This window comes from Pseudoliparis swirei, chromosome 18 (assembly GCF_029220125.1).
Source record: "Pseudoliparis swirei isolate HS2019 ecotype Mariana Trench chromosome 18, NWPU_hadal_v1, whole genome shotgun sequence".
In the NCBI taxonomy this organism is placed as follows: domain Eukaryota; kingdom Metazoa; phylum Chordata; class Actinopteri; order Perciformes; family Liparidae; genus Pseudoliparis; species Pseudoliparis swirei.
In genome coordinates, this window is record NC_079405.1 from 6,133,618 (window position 1) to 6,157,624 (window position 24,007).

The following is a 24,007-nucleotide window of genomic DNA, read 5'->3' on the forward strand; positions in this document are numbered from 1 at the left end:
AGGGACTCGTCCAATCTTTTAATCGAATATACTTTATACTGAGGTCCACCTCAGTGTATTTCCTTTTCTCCAAGACAAACCATTTCCTGCTACTAGGTGGTCAACGACGCTCGGACTGTTGGCTTCAGCTCAAAACCAAGACTCTATGAACCCACCGCGGAGATCGGCTCAGGACAGCTGATGGTTCAAATGAGGCTAGCCCAGGGTAAAGTTGACTTCATCAAAACCTTGTTTTTGCAAGACAGTACCCAGTCAGGACAATGCCTCTTTCTAATGGGACTCTTCTCCTCCAGATTCATCGTACACGCTCTTCTACCAAGCAGAAGATTATCCAGTTGTAAAATATCTGAGGCAGCCTCTCTATTTTGAGGTAGAGCTGGTTGAGGCTACTGACCCAAATTTGGAGCTCATCTTGGAGAACTGTTGGGCTACACTTGATGAAGACCGGACATCTCTGCCTAGCTGGGATATCATTGTAGACAGGTAATGAGTAGCATAAAGCTAGGTGCGGTCTCAAAACTTGTGATAAATCAAATATGTTTTCTATCCCTCCCCAGCTGTGTGTGAGTCCTGATGACAGCTATGTGACAGTTTTCCATCCTGTTGTGAGAGATGCCAGGGTTTTAGTCCCATCCCACATCAAACGCTTCTCTATGAAGATGTTCACCTTTACTAAAGATGAGGCGGTTCTGAAGAACGAGGTAACGTATGAGCAGTGTGCATTGTCCACATCTCATAGTAGCCCTGTGTAATAAATCTTTCTGTCCATCTTCAGATCTTTGTCCACTGCGATGCAGAGATTTGTGACTCGCATCGGCAAGCAGATGGTTCATGCAGAGGCCAGTGTGTTGAACCTGCACACCAGATGAACTACAGACGAGAGAGAAAACGGGGTACGGGACATATGGGAAACATTTGTCAACAAACTACATGCAGTTGGTGATCAACTTTGTCTTTTTTTTTCTTCTAGTACAAAGAGGAACGGACTCCATCAACCAAAGGCAAATCTCCTCTGGGCCTATTGTGTTCACCTCTGGTCAAACTCCTGAATAAACTAATTTAAAAGTTCTGCAATCATCTCTTCACTCAGTTTGTATCTATTTCGTTTGAACCCTGCGTTGCATGTCATGCATTCAGGGCAGCAACTTTTACTGTGGCACATGAGGCAGATCAACAATGGGTTGTATACAGATGTGGTAGAAGCAGGATGACGACTTTAGACGGACCATCTCCACAAGTTCTCTGATGTGCAGTGGTCGGGTGTCTAAAGGATGGCACAGGTGGTGAGGACACTGAAGAAAGTATTGTCCATATGAGAACCTTGACCACCCTCTCCTCTACCTGCTGCAGGGACAGTAGAGCATGTTCTCAACAGACTGCTTCAGCAGAACATTCCTGACTAGGATTGGGGGTTCCGGGTGGCACCGGTTCCTACGCAACTAGTGCCACCCGGACCGAAACACCACGCACATTTCGGTGCTTCCTTTCGGTGCCTGAGCCGATTGAAATTGAGAAACTTATTTTGAACTTCTCTGGTGACTCCGCCCTGTCAGCAGGTTACGATAGCCGATCGTATTTAACTTTGAAAGCGGAGGCATGCGCCGTGTTTGTCTGCGTGAGCACATCAGCGGTCAGGCTGAGCGCGATGGAGAGACCGGTCCCCCTGAAAACGTGTAGACCGATTATGACAAGAGCAGCCTGAACTCATTAGTACCGTGATGTTGATTGCAAGTCTTGCATTCATAAAAGTAGGCCAAATTAGAGCCATTATAACCATGTTTAAGCTGCTTGTAGCTGGTAGCTAGCTACGACTGACTATTGTTGTCAGTGCGGCCATGATAACGGCTTACAGGTAATATGGCCGAAGAGGTTTTTAATGTCCTGTTTCTTTTTTTAATGTATCGGTTCAGGCACCGATATCGTTTTAAAAGTACCCGTTTAGCACCGGCATTGGAAAAAACAAACTATCCAATTGTTCTAGGCCATGCGGCTCTTACGCTCATATCGTTTGTGGGTTTTATGTTGGTGTTCGCCCGCATGAGTTCAAGACGGTATTTTCGCCAAACGCGCATGGGCGAGATGAAAATAAACTTATGGCACGCTGGCCAAACGCAGAAATACCACAGCCGAATGTCGAGCGGGCCGTTCTACGGAGGGGTTCGCAGACATTAATTCGCTCAAAATCGTATGGCAGTAGTGTGTTTCCTGAAACACTAGAAATCAAAGCATCGACCTTTTCTGACTGACGATGTGAAAGAATTGCTTCCTGTGGCATGGCAACAACAGAATCAAGCCTTGTTCAAGGCAAAGAATGCAGGAAGTCCCACTAAGCAACATGCATAGTCAAAGAAAAACGCTATTGTAAAATATATTATTGTTTGTGGACTTGGTTGAACTGAGTGTGTGTGTGTCTGTGTTTTTGTGTGAAAGGTAGCGCATCATGTGGCTCTTCGCGGTAACACAGTAAAAAATGTGTCTCTTACGGCGTTTCTCAATTCAAAGTACACGAGTACAGACTTGTGTTCTTTTGGAGTCTGGACTTGGGAGTCCAGACTCCGGAGGACGGGAGAACGGGAGGACGGTCTTTCTGCGATTGGAACAGCAGCTTACTTGATGACGTCACCACATCAGCTGTTCTTGCTCCTGAGTTTACTCTAATTATTCACTGTCAATTATTTTTTACAGTCAAAAGAAATATGACAACCCTGCTTTTTCATTATTCTCTAAATATAATTATTTTATTTTGAATTTTGTGTGTGGATATATATCTATTTATATACACACAATTAAAAATAAAATAATCATACAAATATAATTGTATTAATATTGTGTACAAAATAAAAACATATTTATTTTGTTTATACATATTTAGATTATATATAAATATGTATATATAATAAATATGTTATATACATACATATATATATATTTGTATGTATATATAGTAGTGCTGTGAAAAATAACGCGTTCACGCGTAATAATTAAATTACAGGATTAATTAGGTTGTTTTTTTAACGCATTGAAAGCATGCGCAGAGTGAGCTTCCAATATACCGATTCAATCTGAACTATTTCCCGCTCTAATGCAGACGGTCGTGCTGTTCATCAGTAATGATCCTTCCGCAGGTTCACCTACGGACACCTTGTTACGACTTTTACTTCCTCTAGATCAGGTGTGCTCAATACGTCGATCGCGGCGACCAACCAGTAGATCGTGGCGTAGTATTGGTAGATCGCATGACATCTTAAAAAATTGGCCCGCCCCCCTGAAATCTCCGCCCGCACGTCTTTGTTCCTTTATTAAACTAAACAGCCGTCTGTTGTTGATCGTGTCTACACAACAGCATGTCATTTCTGTCTCTACGTGTCGCGTTAACACTTCTCGGCTCTCCGTCTCGCGTGCCGCAGAGCTGTGTGCGCGCGCATCGGGACGGAGCAAAACAAAAGTCACCCCCCCGGAACCCAAAGACTTTGGTTCCCCGGACGCTGCCCGGCGGGTCGCTAGTTGGCATCGTTTATGGTCGGAACTACGACGGTATCTGATCGTCTTCGAACGTCCGACTTTCGTTCTTGATTAATGAAAACATTCTTGACCAATGCTTTCGCTTTCGTCCGTCTCGCGCCGGTCCAAGAATGTCACCTCTAGCGGCACAATACGAATGTCCCCGCCGTCCCTTTAATCATCGCCCCAGTTCATGAAGAAAACCCACAAAGTTAGTTTGCCTCAGCAGCTGCTAAAGGAAGACGAGCTAGGAGGGCCTTTAATGGTGTTGTTAATGGTTGACAAAAAAGAGAAAAATGTTCTGTTTAAACATTCTGTTTCGGATGAAGATATATTAATGTTCCATATGGAAGAGAACTGCTAAATAACTGCTGAGTTGCATCACCATTGTTTTGTTTTTTATGAATAAAAAAAGAATGTATAAATGTATATATCCGTCTTTTGTCATAAATCTTTTTGTTCTCACAAAAATATACCGCGAATATCGGTAATATGTGATTAATCATGATTAATCCACAGAAACCTGTGATTAACCTGATTAAAATTTTTAATCGTTTCACAGCCCTAATATATAGTTATATTACATGTAATTGCAAACAATTCGGTCAAAAGTAAAAATACACCATGAGTTCAATGTTAAAATGTAATTAAAATATAAAGTTATGAATTAAGTCATTGAATGTATTTTAACTCTAAATCTGTCCTTCTGTACACATGACATCTATTGTTCTGTCCATCCTGGAGAGGGATCCTCCTCTGTTGCTCTCCTGAAGGTTTCTTCCCTTTTTTCCCCCTGAAGGGTTATTTGGGAGTTTTCCTGGTCCGATGTGAGGTTTTGGGGCAGGGATGTCTATGTGTACAGATTGTAAAGCACTCCGAGACAAATTTGTATTTTGTGAAATTAGGCTATACAAATAAACTGAATTGAACTGAATTGAATCTTAACCCTCAGTCAAACTGATGTAACGTTATCTGTGAATAAATAATAAGCTCTTTGTGCTCGTTAGATCCTCCAAACCGAATTATATCTCATGTTAACCGCTACGGAGACGCCAGAGCCAGCGGAACATTTTAAAAGTCCTGCCGACATCAGGCTGTTCTCGGCGGCCACACAGCGCGCTGACCGCCCGGCGCTGCAGAGCTCAGTGGTCCCGCGAGCACAACCTCAAATCTACGGCGCAGATCTTTAATAGGCTGAATCATAACAAACCGACCACAGATTTGATTTTTAAACTACTAATTTAACGCCTGAAAACATCGTAAAATTACATTCCGTGACTCAACAACAGTAGTATTTAGAAAAAGTCAACTGTCAGTAGTTTATTTTCACCTCCGCTATTGTTTCCGGTTGCTGGTGAAATGCATTCTGGGATATATGCAGGCCAGAGTACGCACAAGTCTCCTCTGATGCATCCTCCGGAAAGTGGGAGGATCAAGTCACATCCGGGTGTTTTGACCGTGCTTTGCGAGAAGCAAACTTTGAATTGAAACATGTACTCGGGCTGCGACTGATGACGTTTCACGAGTCACGAGAACACAAGTAGAGGAAAGTACGCACAAGTACGCTGATTGAGAAACGGCATTAGTCTCTGACTGGTTGGCCACCCCTGTTCTAGGCTAATACTGCTCTTCTCAGGAAAACCCATTGTTACCCATTCTTCCAATTGGTCGACAGTGAGTCTGTCCTACCTGTGCAAGATAAAATGTATTGTATTGTATTGTGTGCTGCCACAACATATAGAGGAAAGTGTGTTATATGTGTGCATTGTTTTATATTAGGCAAAGATGACTTAAAGCGCACACACATCTCACTCCCAGATATGAGTTACAAGGATGCCAGACGTAGATAGACATAGCGACCTTTGAACTGCAGAAAACCATACCTTAAATGTAGCTAACCGCTATCTAACGTAATGTTAGCTCAACCCCTTCACCATGAACTGTTCTTATCAATCTCTTCATCTCACTTCTCCCCCACTCATACTCTGTTGGATTTTTTAGAGATCTTCATCGACTGCAATACCTGTTATCACACACCGTGTAACTCAATTCTCACCCAACACTCTTTTCTCACTTAAAATGTTCTTACATATACTTTCTATTAGCATTGCTTTGTTTTTCGGTTCTTCCGTATTAATATAGTGTAAACAAGTTTCCATCCCTCAGGACTTTTGCCATTTCCACGTCTCCGATCTTTTTTGTCACTTCCCTAGTAAAAGCTATCGAGCTAAGACCGACATGCACATCTTCCTTTCTGAATTTAAGGGTTTACTTTAAATTCCCCCCATCACCTTCCGGTAAACCACTCTATTTCCTTTATCAGAACAGTTTTCTCCAGAACTTCTCTTCATTTGTTGACTTCCCTTCAAACTTCACTCCCTTTGCTGTCCTCTCCCTTTTGTGTCCTCCTCTCCCAATAGAGACTGGAGTCCACCCACAGGATGGAAGATCACCTGTTACAGGTCCTTTTTGAAACAGCTGGTGATGTCTCACATGTGTATTGTAATTAACTGATGTATAAAACAGCTGGCGATGTATCAGCAAGCAGTCAGTCACTTCTCTTCAGAGTTGGTCTGTTATCAGGTGTGCTGGGTGTTCAGTGCCAAGCGCTGCTAGTGTTTGGATTCCTCTAGTTCTTTTGTTTGGCTGCTCTCAGACTGCAAGATGTGGAGACTTGGGAACATGTGAGTTACTTTACTTTCTTTGTTTAATGACTGCTAGCTGCCCACTTAATGTCTCTAAATGATGTGTTTTACTTTAAGGCTGTTATGGAACTTGATGGCTGCAGTAATCCTCTTGGCTCAAGCAAGGCCAAATATGAAGGTCAATTTACCGTCAAGTAAGCCTGACTTTAAACTAAATGGCTTTGCCATTGTTCCAGAAAGTGTACTGCTCCTCACAAGCCTTTTCTTTTAACAGGCAGTGGCTTGCATTCAGACTGCGTGGGTAATCTAATGAGGCTGTCATTGGACAAGGCCCTAGCAGTGGGGAATGCGCTTGAGGTGGAGGCCATCAGTAAGCATGCAGTCTGCTAATAAGCATGGTTGGGTAACACTAGGAGAGAGGTGTCCTGTCATGCTCGTCTTTATTTCCCCCCCAGATGGCACCCAGCACATTGTGATAACACCCAACTTGGCTGCTCAGTGTGGCTACAGCATGGAGTCCGACCCGTGGGGTAACACCAGAATCTACTCGTCTCTGCTGGGCTGCTACGTGGACAATAAGGTGTGTTTGAGTTTACTTTATTTAAGGACATTTAGTTACGAGTTGCCTGTGAGAAACATGTTTGCACATTTGTTGCATTAATGACCTAAGAATTTAACTTTTTACCAGCATTTATTTTAGCTTATCAGTAGTGTATGCGTTTTAAACAGCGGCCATCTAAAATGGCCAATGTTTGACCTTATATATTTTAGCCACTATAAAAATAATAAAGATGTTTCCCCAATTGGAGAACACTAATTGGAGCCATTTTTGTTTAAAAAATTGCAGGATTTTAAGCTCTTGACTTTCCTTAAGCCAAATTCTTGTTTCATGCATTTCATTTGTAGGACGATCAAACCTTTAATGTTGGCTTAAGGCTCCGGATGTACGGCCCCAGTGGATCAGACGTGGTTACCCATGATGTGAGCCAGACTTGCAGCTACACTCGCTGGGCCTCTAGAGAGATTCTCTGTGACAGGAACTACATGGAAGTAGGTCACTTAATATTGAAAGCTCTACCGACTTGTTTCTAAAAATCTATTAAGCAGCCATTTGTTTTAGGTGTCCCACCACATTGCTACTCCTGAAGCTAAGGGGCAGACTCGAGATGTTAAAGAGATCGACATCATTCCTGATGTACGTGTACACATTCCTGTTACATTGGGCTTGCTTTTCAACCTGCACCATTATCTCATTCAACAGAGGAAATGATTCATTCTCTCCTTGCCTATAGGCCTCTGGGGCAGCACATGGCATCTGGAAGTTGACATTTTACACCCCAGAACCAGTGTCAATGGTGCTGAGGGAGGCTGAACAAGCCGGTTATGGTGCCATGGTGACCTCAACCCGTCTGGTTATGCGATCCCCCTACAATACAGCAGAGACCACTTCAGAAGAAGTAAGCAACACACCCATCAAGTGGTTTGCATAAAAGGTGGCTTTGGAAGCATAACTATAAACCTGACCTCTCTTAGGTGGATGGAGTCTCCATGGAAGTTTTCAGGGTGAGAGCCTACTACAAGGCACCACATGGTCTGGGTGTGGTGGACTTGGCAGCTGCTTGTCCTACAGGCAAGTCTCGAGCAATCTGTGCGGACATGGTTTTCTTAAGTCTGTCATATGGATGAGTCAACAGTTGGGTTATCATTAACAGGTGGCGTCCTCTTCACCAACAACGTAATCTCTTGGCACGTACCTCGCCGTATGACACCACTGGTAGATGGCAGCTTTGAAATCAGAGAAATGCACATGGGCATTAACGGAAGGAGGCTTGCTGGATCTCAGATGGCTGCACGAGGATACACGCTGTCCGCCACAGATTTCCACATCATCATTGAGATCCCAGTGGGCTCGCCTGATGGTCACTACAAGGTTGGGAAGTCCTCTAGCTTAGAAATGCATGGTCACTTTTCTTTGCATATTTTATTAAAATGTCATGAATAATTGCAGAGCCATGCCCCAGATTACCAGTACCACGTTGCCTACATTGTTGAGCCCATGCTCGAGGTACTGTGGAGGACCACTGGCACCCGAGATGATACCAGATACAAGGTTTTGTTCCCCATTACCACCCCTCTTATTCTTCAATCTCCCCACGTCCAAGAAAGTAAGTCATTATTTGTTAAATGACAGAACTTCAGGCTAATAAAGGAAGGTTTATAGCCTTTTTCCTGTTCCTCAGATACTGTCCCAGAGGCCCGAGTGTTCAGCGTTGTCTTGGGGCCCCTTCTTCATGATGTGGTGCTGAGGAACATCACCTTCTTCACCAGTGTGCTCACTGTTGAAGAGAGCAATGCCAGAGGTCTTACCGTCCAGGAGCATCGCCACTCCAATGGAACCAAGAGCATCTCTGTTTTAGTGCCCTTTGATGCAGATATTGTACTGAAAGATGCAAGTGAAATTAAATGCTAAATGTCACTTGGTGCCCGCTTATTTGCTCTGTATTGGTTTCAATGACTTAACTGAGTTGTTTACATCTGCAGAATCCTGAACCCTTGATTACAACCTACTTCCTCTCGCTGATCTTTGGGTTTATCATCCTTCCTGAAGAAACTCCATTTGCCCACCCAATTGAGTTGCAGGCGTCTCTCCAAGATGTTGGTGAGATTGAACTTTTCACTATTCACTGTATCTAGCTCACAATCGCGTCGCGTGGGGAGAAATGTAATGACTGAATGATGTGATAGGGATGCTAACTGACCAAAAACCTTTGGTGTCTAATTTTAAATATAACATTGCACAACCTCGTAGAGTTTAAGCTAAAGATAGTTCTATGGTCAACCTTGTCTCTGCTTTTAGAGCTACCAACCATCACTGGCACCTGTGACCAGAACCAGTTTTACATCAGTGTGAAATACGGGAGTCAAGGCAACAATTTCAAGGCAATGGTTGGACAACAACAGCTGACACCTGAGATGGCTCACTACCAGGTCCAAGAAAACGGCACACACTTCAGTGTCAGTCTTCCATACAATGCCAAGGATGCGACCTTCGAGGTATGTTTCACTGTAACCTCTCACCTTGAAGCTTCTGCATTGGATAACTTCCCTCGTTGTCTTCCAGCTGATAACCTCAGATTCACTAAGAGCCCACGTTGACTTCTTTCTGCTTCATGCCCGTAACGACTGGGTGCTCGCTGATCTCTTCTTGTCCTGCAACTTTCCCTTAACAACAACCGGTAAGACTTAAACATGTTGAGGGTTTCTGCTGATGGGACTATAGGACATGTTCTTCACCCTTACTACCTCTACCCGCAGAGTGCTACCCCAATGGAACGATGACTGCTACGGCTGTGAAGGTGGCTTCTGTGACCAATATGGTCCCAAGTAGGCTGACCCTAATGGACCAGTCATGCAAACCGGCATTCAGTGGTGATCGCTTTGCATATTTCTCTTTCAATGTTGCGTCATGTGGAACCACAAGAACAGTAAGTGTTGGTTCACCTTAAATCTCCACACTATTGTTAAATGCTAATGCCTCCGTCCTTTTGTCCTCAGTTCTTTGACCACTACATGCTGTATGAAAATGAGATTGCCTTGCCTTACAACAAAGGACCATCACCAGTTGGTCCTCAGTACAGGTAGAGGGACTCGTCCAATCTTTTAATCAAATATACTTTCTAGTGAGGTCCACCTCAGTGTATTTTCTTTTCTCCTTTCTCCAAGACAAACCATTTCCTGCTACTATGTGGTCAACGAGACTCAGACTGTTGGCTTCAGCTCAAAACCAAGACTCTATGAACCCACCGCGGATATCGGCTCAGGACAGCTGATGGTTCAAATGAGGCTAGCCCAGGGTAAAGTTGACTTTATCAAACCTTGTTTTTGCAAGACGGTACCCAGTCAGGACAATGCCTCTTTCTAATGGGACTCTTCTCCTCCAGATTCATCGTACACGCTCTTCTACCAAGCAGAAGATTATCCAGTTGTAAAATATCTGAGGCAGCCTCTCTATTTTGAGGTAGAGCTGGTTGAGGCTACTGACCCAAATTTGAAGCTCATCTTGGAGAACTGTTGGGCTACACTTGATGAAGACCGGACATCTCTGCCTAGCTGGGATATCATTGTAGACAGGTAATGAGTAGCATAAAGCTAGGTAAGGTCTCAAAACTTGTGATAAATCAAATATGTTGTCAATCCCTCCCCAGCTGTGCGAGTCCTGATGACAGCTATGTGACAGTTTTCCATCCTGTTGTGAGAGATGCCAGGGTGTTAGTCCCATCCCACATCAAACGCTTCTCTATGAAGATGTTCACCTTCACTAAAGATGAGGCGGTTCTGAAGAACGAGGTAACGTATGAGCAGTGTGCATTGTCCACATCTCATAGTAGCCCTGTGTAATAAACCCTTCTGTCCGTTTTCAGATCTTTGTCCACTGCGATGCAGAGATTTGTGACTCGCATAGGCAAGCAGATGGTTCATGCAGAGGCCAGTGTGTTGAACCTGCACACCAGATGAACTACAGACGAGAGAGAAAACGGGGTACGGGACATATGGGAAACATTTGTCAACAAACTACATGCAGTTGGTGATCGACTTTGTCTTTTTTTTTCTTCTAGTACAAAGAGGAACGGACTCCATCAACCAAAGGCAGATCTCCTCTGGGCCTATTGTGTTCACCGCTGGTCAAACTCCTGAATAAACTAATTTGAAGTTCTTCAATCATCTCTTCACTCAATTTGTATCTAGTTCGTTTGAACCCTGCGTTGCATGTCATGCATTCAGGGCAGCAACTTTTACTGTGGCACATGAGGCAGATCAACAATGGGTTGTATACAGATGTGGTAGAAGCAGCAAGACGACGACTTTAGACGGACCATCTCCACAAGTTCTCTGATGTGCAGTGGTCGGGTGTATAAAGGATGGCACAGCTGGTGAGGACACTGAAGAAAGTGTTGTCCATATGAGAACCTAGACCACCCTCTCCTCTACCTGCTGCAGGGACAGTAGAGCACGTTCTCAACAGACTGCTTCAGAAGAACATTCGTGACTAGGGTTGGGTGCCACATTGGGGGTGCCGGGTTGCACCGGTTCCTACACAACCGGTGCCACCCGGACCGAAACGCAACGGATATTTCGGTGCCTGAGCCGATTGAAATTGAGAAACTTATTTTGAACTTCTCTGGGGACTCTGCCCTGTCAGCAGGTTTCGATAGCCTATCAAATTTAATTTTGAAAGCGGAGGCATGCGCTGTGTTTGTCTGCGAGAGCACATCAACGGTCAGGCTGAGCGTGATGGAGAGACCGGTCCCCCTGAAAACGTGTAGACCGATGGTGACAAGAGCAGCCTGAACTCATTAGTACCGTGACGTTGATTGCTTTTACATTACATGTCATTTAGCAGACGCTTTTATCCAAAGTGACTTACAATAAGTGCAATTCAACCTAGAGTACAAACCAAGAACACAGGAAGCAACACTTCCTCAACTCAGTCGCACCACAATAAGTGCCACTGAAATGCAAATCTGTGTTTTAATCCAGATAGTCGGAAAAGATGTGTTTTCAGTCTCAGGCGGAAGATGTAGAGACTTTCTGCTGTCCTGATGTCAGCGGGGAGCTCGTTCCACCACTGAGGAGCCAGGACAGCAAACAGTTTGGATTTCGAGTGATTAGCTCGAGGTGCAGGAGGCACAAGTCGATTGGCTGTTGCCGAGCGGAGCGAACGTGCCGGGGTGTACGGTGTGACCATATCCCGGATGTAGACGGGGCCCGATCCGTCTAGAGCACGGTACGCCAGAACCAGTGTTTTGAAGCGGATGCGAGCAGCCACCGGTAACCAGTGAAGAGATCGAAGGAGTGGTGTGGGTGAATTTCGGGAGGCTGAAGACCAGTCGAGCTGCTGCATTCTGGATGAGCTGCAGGGGTCGGATGGCCTTAGCAGGTAGACCAGCCAGGAGGGAGTTGCAGTAGTCAAGGCGTGAAATGACCAGAGCCTGGACCAGAACCTGTGCCGCCTTCTGAGTAAGAAGAGGCCATATTCTCCTGATGTTGTGCAGCATGTACCTACAGGAACGCATCGTCGCAGCGATGTTGGCTGTCAGGGAGAGTTGACTGTCGAGTGTCACCCCGAGGTTCCTGGCAGTCAGGGTAGGGGCCAACACAGAGCTGTTGAAGGTGGTAGTCAGGTCGTGGGTGGGGGAGCCTTTCCCTGGAAGGAATAGTAGCTCGGTCTTGTCAGGGTTGATCTTCAGGTGGTGAGCAGACATCCACTGAGAGATGTCGGTCAGACAGGCAGAGATTCGCGCCGCCACCTGTGTTTCGGCCGGTGGAAACGAGAAGATCAGTTGGGTGTCATCAGCATAGCTATGGTAGGAGAAGCCATGCGAATGAATGACAGAGCTGAGAGAATTTGTGTACAGAGAGAAGAGCAGGGGACCCAGGATGGAGCCTTGAGGAACCCCAGTAGTGAGAGGACAAGGATCAGACACAGATCCTCTCCAAGTTACCCGGTAAGTGCGGTCGTTAAGGTAGGAAGAGAAAAGCGCGTGTGCAGTGCCTGAGATCCCCAGGTCCTGAAGAGAAGAGATAAGGATCTGGTGGTTCACGGTGTCAAATGCTGCAGAAAGGTCTAGAAGGATAAGGACAGAGGAGAGAGAGGCTGCTCTAGCAGTGTGAAGCTGCTCAGAGACAGCAAGGAGGGCAGTCTCTGTCGAGTGGCCGGCCTTGAATCCAGACTGGTGAGGGTCAAGAAGGCTGTTACTGTGGAGATAGGAGGACACTTGGCTCAAGATAGCTCGCTCCAGAGTTTTGGAGAGAAAAGGAAGAAGAGAGACCGGTCTGTAGTTGCTGACTTCAGACGGGTCGAGCGTGGGTTTCTTCAGGAGAGGGTTGACCCTCGCCTCCTTCAGAGAGTTGGGGAAACAGCCAGTTGAGAGGGAGCTGTTAATAAGATGGGTGAGGAAGGTCAGAAGGTCAGGAGCAATAGCCTGGAGAATGGGAGACGGGACGGGGTCAAGGGCGCAGGTGGTCGGTCGGGCGGAGGTCACCAAGCTAAGAACTTGATTGGGAGACAAGGGGGTGAAAGAGGAAAGAGAGGGGGATGAAGAAGTTAGTGTTGGTGAGGTGATAGAAGATGGATTAGTAAAGGAGGAGCGTATGTCGTCTATCTTGTTTGTAAAATAGTGGACAAAGTGGCTTGGCAAAAGGGTGGAAGGAGGAGGGGAACAGGGGGGATCAAGGAGGTTGGAAAAGATAGAGAAGAGTTTTTTGGGGTTAGAGAAGGAAGACTGAATTTTGGTCAGGTAGAAAGAGCTTTTGGCTGCAGATATAGAGGAAGAGAAGGAGGAGAGAAGAGATTGATAGAAGAGCAAGTCTTCCGCTTGATTCGTTTTTCGCCATTTTCTTTCCGTCGCTCGCAGGGTGGCTCTCTCGGCGCGCACCAAGTCCGACAACCACGGAGCCGGAGAGGATTTCAGAACCGGTCGTGTCTTAAAAGGACAAAGAGAATCAAGAGATGAAGACAGGATAGAGAGGAGAGTGTCTGTGGCAGAGTTAGGCTGCATAAGTGAGAAGGAGCCAGTTGAGGGGAGAGCAGATAGGACAGAGGAGGCCAGGGAGGAGGGACAGAGGGTGCGAATGTTGCGCCGTACAGGTGCAGAATCTGTAGATATGGGTGGGTTGTCAGTACCAGAGAGCGAGAGAGAGTAAGAGATGAAGAAGTGGTCAGAGACATGGAGAGGAGTTACAGTGTGGTTGGAGGTAGAGCAGTTTCTAGTGAAAATGTAGTCAAGGTGGTTGCCGGCTTTGTGAGTGGGAGGGGAGGGACTGAGTGAGAGGTCAAAGGAAGACAGTAAGAGTACCCAGATAGCAGCTGATTCCGGGGCGGATCCGCCCTCAGGTCGCTAGATCCGCCCGCAGGTCGCCACAGGTCGCTAGATCCGCCCTCAGGTCGCTAGATCCGCCCTCAGGTCGCCACAGGTCGCTAGATCCGCCCGCAGGTCGCTAGATCCGCCCGCAGGTCGCTAGATCCGCCCTACTGCCGCACTCGGTTTGGTCATGTGAACCGGATCCACCCGCATCTGCATCCGGTTCACACAGCGGCGGTTGTTGGTGCTCAATACGATCGCGGCGTAGTATTGGTAGATCGCATGACATAAAAAGAAATTGGCCCGCCCCCCTGTCACTTTCTCTATAGCGCCACATTACAGCAGAAGCACGTCATTTCTGTCTCTACGTGTCGCGTTAACAGTCCTCTGCCCGCCGTGCTCCCGACACCGGTTTGCGCGCATCGGGACGGACGGAGCAAAGAAAAAGTCACTAGCACCCCCCCCCCGTCAACAACTCTTCTCGGGTCGCGCGCGGCAGGTGAGCACACTTACTAGCACCCGCCCCCCCGCCCACCCCGTCGGTCGATCGCCCTGACTTGGTCACATAATAAGTAGCTCGCATGCTGAAAAAGTGTGAGCACCCCTGAATCGTTGCTCCTCTGACTTCTGCGCCTCGACTTTCCAAACTGGAATTTTCAAACCTGCAGCTCTTCGCGCCAGACATATTACTTAGGTAAGTGTTGAATTGTGTTGCTACTGTCGAATTATGGCTATTTTTCGAACTATCTCGGTTAGGGTTAGGGTGAGCTATCTTCTGCAGCTAGCGCTGAATTTTCAGTGGTTCTTGGGTTGGAGCTTAAGTATACTTAGTATACTTAAGCTCCAACTCAAGGGTGCGCGATTGAAGCTGGGCAAGGTAATAACGAGGAGCGCTAGCTCACGAGCTAATAACGAGGAGCGCTAGCTCACGAGCTAATAACGGGCGCTAGCTCGCGAGCTAATAACGAGCGCTAGCTACGAGCTAATAACGAGAGCGCTAGCTCACGAGCTAATAACGAGGCGCTAGCTCACGAGCTAATAACGAGGCGCTAGCTCACGAGCTAATAACGAGGAGCGCTAGCTCGCAAGCTAATAAAGATGGCCAGCACAAACCTGTTTTTATTTAATTCGTATGTATTGAGTTCTCAACACATAATTTACTATTTGAAATGTCATCCTCAGTTTTACAGAAGTGTTCATCAGGATCGATCTCTACAATTCAGGTAAGCATGTCTTTTTGGAGGGAAGTTTTCACAGCAACTTAAAGACACATTTGAGGGAATTGTATAACCTGTTTAACTTTAAAATGACCAGATTTGTTTTAATCCATTAAAATACTATCTTAATGTACAGCGTAGTGTTTTTATTAAAACATTTTTATTTTTGTTTGTTTTAGATAAAATGAACAGAAAGACTGGGCTTGTCTCCAACTCCACCATTAGACGCAGGGTCCGTCAAGATGTTCAAAAAAGACTTGACCAAATTAGGGACGACTGCGCAGATAGAACTGCCTTTCAACTGACACCAGAGAGGGAACATGTAGATGTCAGTGGGGAGTCTTTGGAAAGTATAAATTGCACAGAAGATGCAAATTGTCTGGACACTACAACTGGATTAGGCTTTAGTGAGGAGGAAGGTGCCATGGAAGTAGAAGCAGATATAATTGATGGTTTTGCCTTTGTGGCCAGTGATGGGCAGAGTCTGACGTCTGATTCTGAACAGTCTGATGAGCAACTTGAAACCTTGTCCCTGTCTGCAAGTATTTCTAACTGGGCCACACACTTTGGCATTTCTTTGGTTGCTTTGACAGCACTATTGGGCATACTTCGTATTTTCCATTCTGACCTTCCAAGGGATGCCAGGACTCTTCTTGGGACTAAAACTAAATACTCCATCCTGGAAAAGGCTGGGGGACAGTACCACTATTTTGGTATTCTGCTTTCGCTGAGAAATACACTGTCAAATTATGTGCATGCACTAGCAGACAGTTTCATTTTGAAGTTGCAAATACATATAGATGGACTTCCTTTATTCAAAAGCTCTAGTCTGCAACTGTGGCCCATCCTTGGTCTGCTATTGAATGTTCCCATGAAAGAACCAGTCGTAATAGGTTTATTCTGTGGACCAAAGAAACCCAGCTCAGCAAAAGAGTTCCTTGAAGATTTTGTTACAGAGTTGCAACAGCTTGAAAACGGTTTTGATATAGAGGGTAAGACATTGAAGCTTCAACTGGACACAGTCATTTGTGACACACCAGCCAGATCATTTGTTAAGAATACAAAGAACCACAATGGCTACCATGGTTGTGACAAATGTATGCAGCCTGGGAAATACATTAACAGACGCATGACATATCCATGTACAGACTTTGCTGTAAGGACTGACGAATCGTTTGAAAACATGGTAGATGAGCTTCATCATCATGAGGGGCCACATCCATTTCTTGGCAGCGGTGTCGGCATGGTTTCGCAATTCCCTTTGGATTACATGCATTTGGTTTGTTTGGGTGTTGTTAGACGATTGCTACACATCTGGCTCAGGGGTCCTCTAATTTTCCGAATGCCTGCAAACATTGTTGAAAGAATGTCGGCAAAATTGATAGAAATGCGTCCCTATATTCCTGTGGAGTTTGCCCGAAAACCTAGATCACTACGAGAATTGGATCGGTGGAAGGCAACAGAATTACGTCAGTTTCTACTGTACACAGGACCTGTCATACTAGGAACCTTTCTGGACAGAAATATGTACAGCAATTTCATGCTACTCTTCTCTGGTATTGCCATTTTAGTCAGTCCTAGACTATCTAGTAATGCACAGTATGCACACACTACTTGATCTTTTGTCAGTCACTTTGGTGAGATATATGGCAAAGATCAAATCGTTTATAATATCCACGGTTTGGTTCATCTGGCAGATGAAGTTCAACAACATGGTTGCCTCGACTCATTCTCTGCATTTCCGTATGAAAGTTACCTGCACACGCTGAAAAGCTTGTCAGAAAACCAGAGTTTCCTTGCACAAATTATCAGACGATTGTCAGAGAAAAGAAGACCAGACACTCCTTTAAATGTTAGCCATTTAAAAAAACCACACTTTGTTGGACCACTTGTAGGTGGCATGTCAGTGAAAGCACAGTATGGTGAAATGGCCTGTGACAAGTGGACTGTTAAAATTTCAACCGGGGATAATGTTTTTGTCATTGGAAATGAAATTTGTTATATACATAACATTGTAGAATGCAATGATGGAGTGTATGTGATATACAAGGAGTGTTCAGAGAAGTCTTTGTTCTTCACTTACCCTTTCAACTCTGACTATTTGAATATTCATAAAATTGTCCAACCATCTGATCCATTTAAGTGTGTTAAAATGTCAGCGCTTGTTCAGAAATGTGCTGTTTTGCCTCATAGGGATGGTTTTGTGGCTATACCCCTATTTCATACGTTTTAGATATCTAATGTGCATTTGCAAAACAAATTGTCGATTTATGGACTTGGGTGTGTCAATAAAACATTTGTTAAAACTCTTATTTCAAGAAAATCAAGTTCTTAAATGCACAAACACACTAAAGCTAATGGACAAAAACATCTTGGCTCTGAGCTAAAAGTCATAGTTTCCAGGTACACAGTTCGCCTTTACAGTTCTCAGTTGGAAGTTCCACCAAGCAGCACAACTGGCAGTAGTCACTTGAGGCGACCGGACCTATTCTCATGTTTTCCAAATGGTAATTGTCATACTCCTGGTTATAGAGAACTTTAATAGTTGCTAAATTGTTTTCTAGTTGCAAAATTGTTTTCAGAAGTTCTTGGAACAGAGTTATATTTCTGTGACTGATGACACTGTTTGTTTCTTTCCTCTGTAATTCAGGATGTTCCATCTGATTGAATTCTTGGACAGCAAAACAGTAGCAGTCGTGCCACAAAGCTGGTACAGTGGTGGTGGCTGCGTTTGGCCAGATTACCCGAGGGATGAAAGGGTGGACAAGGCGGTCCGAAGTGCCGAAGAACCTCAGCCTGACTGGCAGACACATGATGTCAGAATAATTAGATCATGCGGTATGCTAATTATATTAATATTCTAATAATTAGCAGTTTAAACAAATACATAAAAACATTTACCTTATGTTACATATGGGGGGGGGAAACAACATTTTAATGACATTGTTCTGGTCATAATTCTGTACTTTTTCATTGTGTTTTGACTTAATTTTTAGATGATTACTTGGTGGCAAGGCGATGGTTAACAAAATATATGTCCTGTGACACATCTGATCTCCATTCAGAAGAGGAGGCAATTCCTAAAAGGAGAAAGCCAATGCCTGTGTGAGTAAATGTGTATAAATTGTATTCTTTAGAACTCTTTTACCTTAATAAAATAAAGTGTCTGTCATTCAATGTTATAGTATGACAAATAATACATTTTTTTCCTAACTCCATTTCTAGCCATTTCTTTGGGGACTCGGATGCAGACAGCGAGACTGAAAATCGCCACCCCAAAAAAAAAAAGGGTCCAACCACTAGCAGGACAGTTGCCCCTCCTCCACCTATTGCCCCTCCTCCACCTATTGCCCCTCCTCCACCTCTTGCCCCTCCACCTATTGCCCCTCCTCCACCTATTGCCCCTCCTCCACCTCTTGCCCCTCCACCTATTGCCCCTCCTCCACCTCTTGCCCCTCCTCCACCACGGACTTCATCACCAGCAGGACAGCGAACAAGCCATGCAGGGTACACGCCAACCTGGCGAGGGGCGAGGTGTGGTTCAGACACCATTGCCTGCTGCGGTGAGCAACAACTCAAACGGCTATGGGATTCAAATTGAATCTTTTTAATCATTTCACTTTTTACAATGTTAACGATGGTAAATTGGATACGAGACATGCAATACACACTGTCACATTGAATCCAAGTGAATATGATTATGACGATTGGATTAATGGAGTTGTATAACACTTGATGTTTCCATATTTGATGTAAAATCTCTCCCTTTTTTAAATGCTATTCTAATGTTTTTTTTTATAGCTGCTCAAGTTCAAATGATGGCCATGCTGGAGACGCTTACACAGCAGGTCCATCAATTAACACAGCAGGTCCATCAATTAACACAGCAGGTCCATCAATTAACTTCCAAAATTGACAGCTTTGTTCGCCCCAGCGTGACACAAATGTCTGGTCAAGAAGTGGAGTGGAGAGACCCGTTTCCGTTGACCACAATGGAGGAAGTGGACATGTTTGAGCAACAGCTCAAAGATCCAGCCAACGCTTTAATGAAGAAGAGTGTGGTGAGTTTTTGTTTGTTTTAAGAATCTCACGCAAAGCTCATTAAAATCTATTGTATGTCATTAACACTAGATAATACCCTGTTTGATGGTAATGTTTTTTAAAACAATATCAAATATTAATAGTACTTCTTCTATCCATTTTAGATTTCCTCCCTGGGAACAATCGGAGGACATGATGTAAAACGTGCAACGTGGAACATCCTCGCACGCATGTTCACTGATGATGTTGGCAAGTCCATAAATTGGAAAGGATTAATGGAAAAATCTTTCAATCTAATGACGTCCAAGACTTTGCTCCTGCGTAAGTAACTCATATAGAATGAAAACAATTTGATTTCACCCGGAGGTCTTTGTGTTCAAACTTACGAATAACCATGTTTCTAAATAAAATGTTTGAATTGCAACTTTATTCTCTATTTAGGTGAATGTTACTCAACTATACCTTTACATAATAGTTATATGATATATTAGCTCTATGGAGTGGAGATGGTCAGCTGCTTCAGGTTCCTCGGGAGCACCACCAGCAACGACCTCACCTGGTCTGCTCACACAGACAAGGTGGTCAAAGCGCCCAGAGCCTCTTCTTCCTGAGGAGACTGAAGAAGTTTGGCATGGATTCAGTCATCCTCACCAATTTCTACAGATGCACAATAGAAAGCATCCTGACTGGGTGCATCACAGTGTGGGAGCTGCACAGCCAAGGACCGCAAGGCCCTACGCAGTGTGGTCAGGACTGCGGAGTTCATCATCGGTAGGGAGCTCCCAGCCCTGCAGGACACATACCGCACACGATGCCTCAGGAAGACTGGCAGGATCCTAAAGGACTGCCATCATCCAGCCTTCAGCCTGTTCACCCCGCTGCCTTCTGGAAGGCGGTACCGTATCATCCGGTCTCGCACACAGAGACTGGAGAACAGTTTCTTCTGTGTATCTGACAATAAAAGACTTGACTTGACTTGACTATATTTAGCATAGCACACTTTAAGTGCCAGACAGCCACTAGATTTTAGACTGCATGTCTGATTTATGTTGCACTGAGTATTCATGTGATTTTGTATCTGCTTGTGTGATTACAGATGCTGTCAGAAAGAATCACTCAACACATGCGTCCACTGACGACCAGGTTCTTAAGCACGCCATTCGGTGGTTCAACCTGGCAGCAGACCGGGGTAGCTCCAGGAGGCGTGCTACTGTAGACGTCCCCCACACTGAACAGACTTAAAATATATCTTTTTTAAATGTGTGTATATAAATTTGTCCTTTCAAATAAAAAACTGTTTGACATTATTTACGTTTTCATTTTGTTGTTGTTGCATTGATGCATATTTGTTAGCTTGATCTGGGCCAAATGAGCCGCTTTATGGAAGGGTCAATATTTTATGAATATCTGCGTAATATTGGCGGATACGGGGCGGATCCGCCCCGTATCCGCCAATATTACGCAGCGCGCATCTGTTCCGGATCCGGCGCGGTGTGCATTTAGCCGCCGATCCGGACCCGTTTTGCGGAGCCTTCCCGGAGTCTATGGCGGATTTGGGGCGGATCTGGAACGGAGTCAGTTTGCTATGTGGGTAAGAGATCACATGACTTCTGTCTGGATGTTGAAGTCACCCAGAAGGATGAGCGGGGGGCCGTGTTCCGAGAAGTTCGACAGGAGGGCGTCTAGCTCTTCCAAGAAATTTCCCAAAGAACCAGGGGGACGGGAGAGAACAACAATGTGAAGTTGAACCGGATGAGTAACGGTCACAGCATGGAACTCAAAAGTCAGTGGGATAAAGAGTGGAAGCGGGTAGGGAGAGAAACACCATTTGGGTGAGATGAGTAAACCTGCACCTCCACCCCGACCAGAGGGTCTGGGTGTGTGGCTAAAGGAGAAGGCAGAGGAGAGAGCAGCCGGGGTAGACGTGTTGTCTGCTGTGATCCAGGTCTCAGTGAGAGCCAGGAAGTCAAGCGACTGCTCCATGGCAAAGCCAGAGATGAAACCGGCCTTGCGCTTGGCTGACTGACAGTTCCAGAGGCCTCCCGTGACAAGGTGCTGGGTGTGAGTAGAACGGGTAGGAAGGATAACCGAGGAGGGGTTCCGGTACATGAATGAACGAGTCCTATAGTAACTACGAGTAGAGATACGCACAGGTATGGAAAAGACACACATATTCACAAAATGGTGGAATACACAGCCACCACGAAGACTCCAACGGAAGACTCCTATGTCTTTGTCCTCCGAGTCTTCGTCCGATGACGCTAAAGACCCGATCCGGTTATGAGCCAAAGTTGGTGCCAATTACCTCCAGCCGCGTTGACACCACCCCTTGCTCGTTGGTATTCAAATGACACTCAATTGAAACCAGGTGATGAGCGCTCGTCCAATCAGTGAAGATTCAGGTGTCAGTAATCAGGACACACCTCTCTACCAACAAATCCTAAAACAGTACAGACCAACAATCCAGCAGCTCCAAACAACAAATACAACAGTAACTCAGCAGATAAACTAATTTAAAGAAGACACTTAGCAGGATCCAAGTAGTCAGTAGTCTCGCCTCACAGGTAGAAAATGCACACTGCTAGTCTTGCATTCATAAAAGTAGGAAAACAAATAATAAATTAGAGCCATTATAACCATGTTTAAGCTGGCTCGTAGCTGGTAGCTAGCGCTAGCTACGAGTTTGACAGTCTGATATCCGTTGTTTGTCAGTGCGCCCATGATAACGGCTTTTACAGGTAATATGGCTGAAGAGGTTTTTAATGTGCTCCTTTTTTTAAAGGTATCGGTTCAGGCCTCGTTTAGGCAACGGTATCGGAAAAAACACAAACGATCCAATTGCTCTAGGCCATGCGGCTCTTACGTTCATATCGAAGTTTGTGTTGTTTTTTTATGTGGGTGTTCGCTCCGCATGAGTTCAAGAGGGTATTTTCGTCAAACGCGCATGTGGGTGAGATGAAAATAAACTCGCGGCACGCTGGCCAAACGCAGAAATACCACAGCCGAATGTCGAGCGGGCCGTTCTACGGAGGGGTTCGCGGACGTTAATTCACTGAAGATCGTGCGTGTGCGAGTCTGTTTCCTGAAACGTGAAATCAAAGCATCGACCTGTTCTGACTGACCCATGTGAAAGAATTGCTTCCTGTGGCAACAACAGAATCAAGCCATATTGAAGAGGATTGTTCAAGGCAAAGAATGCAGGAAGTCCCACAAACCAACATGCATAGTAAAAGAAAAACGCTATAGTAAAATATTATATTATTGTTTGTGGACTTGGTTGAACTGAGTGTGTGTGTGTGTGTGTGTGTGTGTGTGTGTGTGTGTGTGTGTGTGTGCGTGTGCGTGTGTGCGCATCATGTTTCTCTTTGCGGTAACACAGTAAAAAATGTGTCTCCTAGTCTCTGACTGGTTGGCCACCCCTGTTCTAGGCTAATACTGCTCTTCTCAGGAAAACCCATTGTTACCCATTCTTCCAATTGGTCGACAGTGAGTCTGTCCTACCTGTGCAAGATCAAATGTATTGTATTGTATTGTGTGCTGCCACAACATATAGAGGAAAGTGTGTTATATGTGTGCATTGTTTTATATTAGGCAAAGATAACTTAAAGCGCACACACATCTCACTCCCAGATATGAGTTACAAGGATGCCAGACGTAGATAGACATAGCAACCTTTGAACTGCAGAAAACCATACCTTCAATGTAGCTAACCGCTATCTAACGTAATGTTAGCTCAACCCCTTCACCATGAACTGTTCTTATCAATCTCTTCATCTCACTTCTCCCCCACTCAAACTCTGTTGGATTTTTTTAGAGATCTTCATCGACTGCAATACCTGTTATCACACACCGTGTAACTCAATTCTCACCCAACACTCTTTTCTCACTTAAAATCCTCTTACATATACTTTCTATGAGCATTGCTTTGTTTTTCGGTTCTTCCGTATTAATATAGTGTAAACAAGTTTCCATCCCTCAGGACTTTTGCCATTTCCACGTCTCCGATCTTTTTTGTCACTTCCCTAGTCAGGACTATCGAGCTAAGACCGACATGCGCATCTTCCTTTCTGAATTTAAGGTTTTACTTTAAATTCCCCCTCATCACCTTCCGGTAAACCACTCTATTTCCTTTATCAGGACAGTTTTCTCCCAAACTTCTCTTCATTTGTTGACTTCCCTTCAAACTTCACTCCCTTTGCTGTCCTCTCCCTTTTGTGTCCTCCTCTCCCAATAGAGACTGGAGTCCACCCCCAGGATGGAAGATCACCTGTTACAGGTCCTTTTTGAAACAGCTGGTGATGTCTCACATGTGTATTGTAATTAACTGATGTATAAAACAGCTGGCGATGTATCAGCAAGCAGTCAGTCACTTCTCTTCAGAGTTGGTCTGTTATCAGGTGTGCTGGGTGTTCAGTGCCAAGCGCTGCTAGTGATTGGATTCCTCTAGTTCTTTTGTTTGGCTGCTCTCAGACTGCAAGATGTGGAGACTTGGGAACATGTGAGTTACTTTACTTTCTTTGTTTAATGACTGCTTGCTGCACACTTAATGTCTCTAAATGATGTGTTTTACTTAAAGGTTGTTATGGAACTTGGTGGCTGCAGTAATCATCTTGGCTCAAGCAAGGCCAAATATGAAGGTCAATTCACAGTCAAGTAAGCCTGACTTTAAACTAAATGACTTTACCATTGTTCCAGAAAGTGTACTGCTTCTCACAAGCCTTTTCTTTTCACAGGCAGCGGC

General features: G+C 45.0%; 1 protein-coding gene and 2 long non-coding RNA genes across 4 annotated transcripts; all 3 read left to right on the forward strand.

Moving 5' to 3' along the window:
• The first annotated feature begins 6,141 nt into the window (after positions 1 to 6,141).
• Positions 6,142 to 10,865, forward strand: LOC130208204 (uncharacterized). The gene is made up of 21 exons (XM_056437201.1): positions 6,142 to 6,185; positions 6,264 to 6,340; positions 6,421 to 6,516; positions 6,602 to 6,726; positions 7,053 to 7,196; positions 7,267 to 7,341; positions 7,439 to 7,603; positions 7,680 to 7,776; positions 7,859 to 8,076; positions 8,155 to 8,311; positions 8,387 to 8,595; positions 8,688 to 8,805; positions 9,004 to 9,200; positions 9,268 to 9,382; positions 9,462 to 9,631; positions 9,702 to 9,784; positions 9,870 to 10,000; positions 10,088 to 10,277; positions 10,352 to 10,493; positions 10,568 to 10,685; positions 10,763 to 10,865. Exons 1-21 carry the CDS (start codon positions 6,166 to 6,168, stop codon positions 10,843 to 10,845), a joined length of 2,730 nt encoding a protein of 909 aa, XP_056293176.1. The 5' UTR covers positions 6,142 to 6,165; the 3' UTR covers positions 10,846 to 10,865.
• A 7,003-nt stretch (positions 10,866 to 17,868) lies between these two features.
• On the forward strand, positions 17,869 to 18,556 carry LOC130208211 (uncharacterized). Its single transcript, XR_008834373.1, has 3 exons — positions 17,869 to 18,063; positions 18,222 to 18,330; positions 18,451 to 18,556. It is a non-coding gene; the product is annotated as an uncharacterized LOC130208211 (long non-coding RNA).
• A 989-nt stretch (positions 18,557 to 19,545) lies between these two features.
• On the forward strand, positions 19,546 to 20,573 carry LOC130208212 (uncharacterized). Of its 2 annotated transcripts, none has more exons than XR_008834375.1 (2): positions 19,546 to 19,587; positions 20,363 to 20,573. It is a non-coding gene; the product is annotated as an uncharacterized LOC130208212 (long non-coding RNA). The 2 variants fall into 2 exon arrangements; XR_008834374.1 differs by lacking the exon at positions 19,546 to 19,587 and adding an exon at positions 19,869 to 20,037.
• The last annotated feature ends 3,434 nt before the right edge of the window (positions 20,574 to 24,007 follow it).

Bases quoted from the DNA above. Each gene is read 5' to 3' on its own strand.
- LOC130208204 (XM_056437201.1), top strand. From the start codon at position 6,166: ATGTGGAGACTTGGGAACAT. The intron at 8,806-9,003 runs GTGAGATTGAAC...CTCTGCTTTTAG, and splicing joins GGCGTCTCTCCAAGATGTTG to AGCTACCAACCATCACTGGC. The intron at 10,686-10,762 runs GTACGGGACATA...TTTTTCTTCTAG, and splicing joins CAGACGAGAGAGAAAACGGG to TACAAAGAGGAACGGACTCC.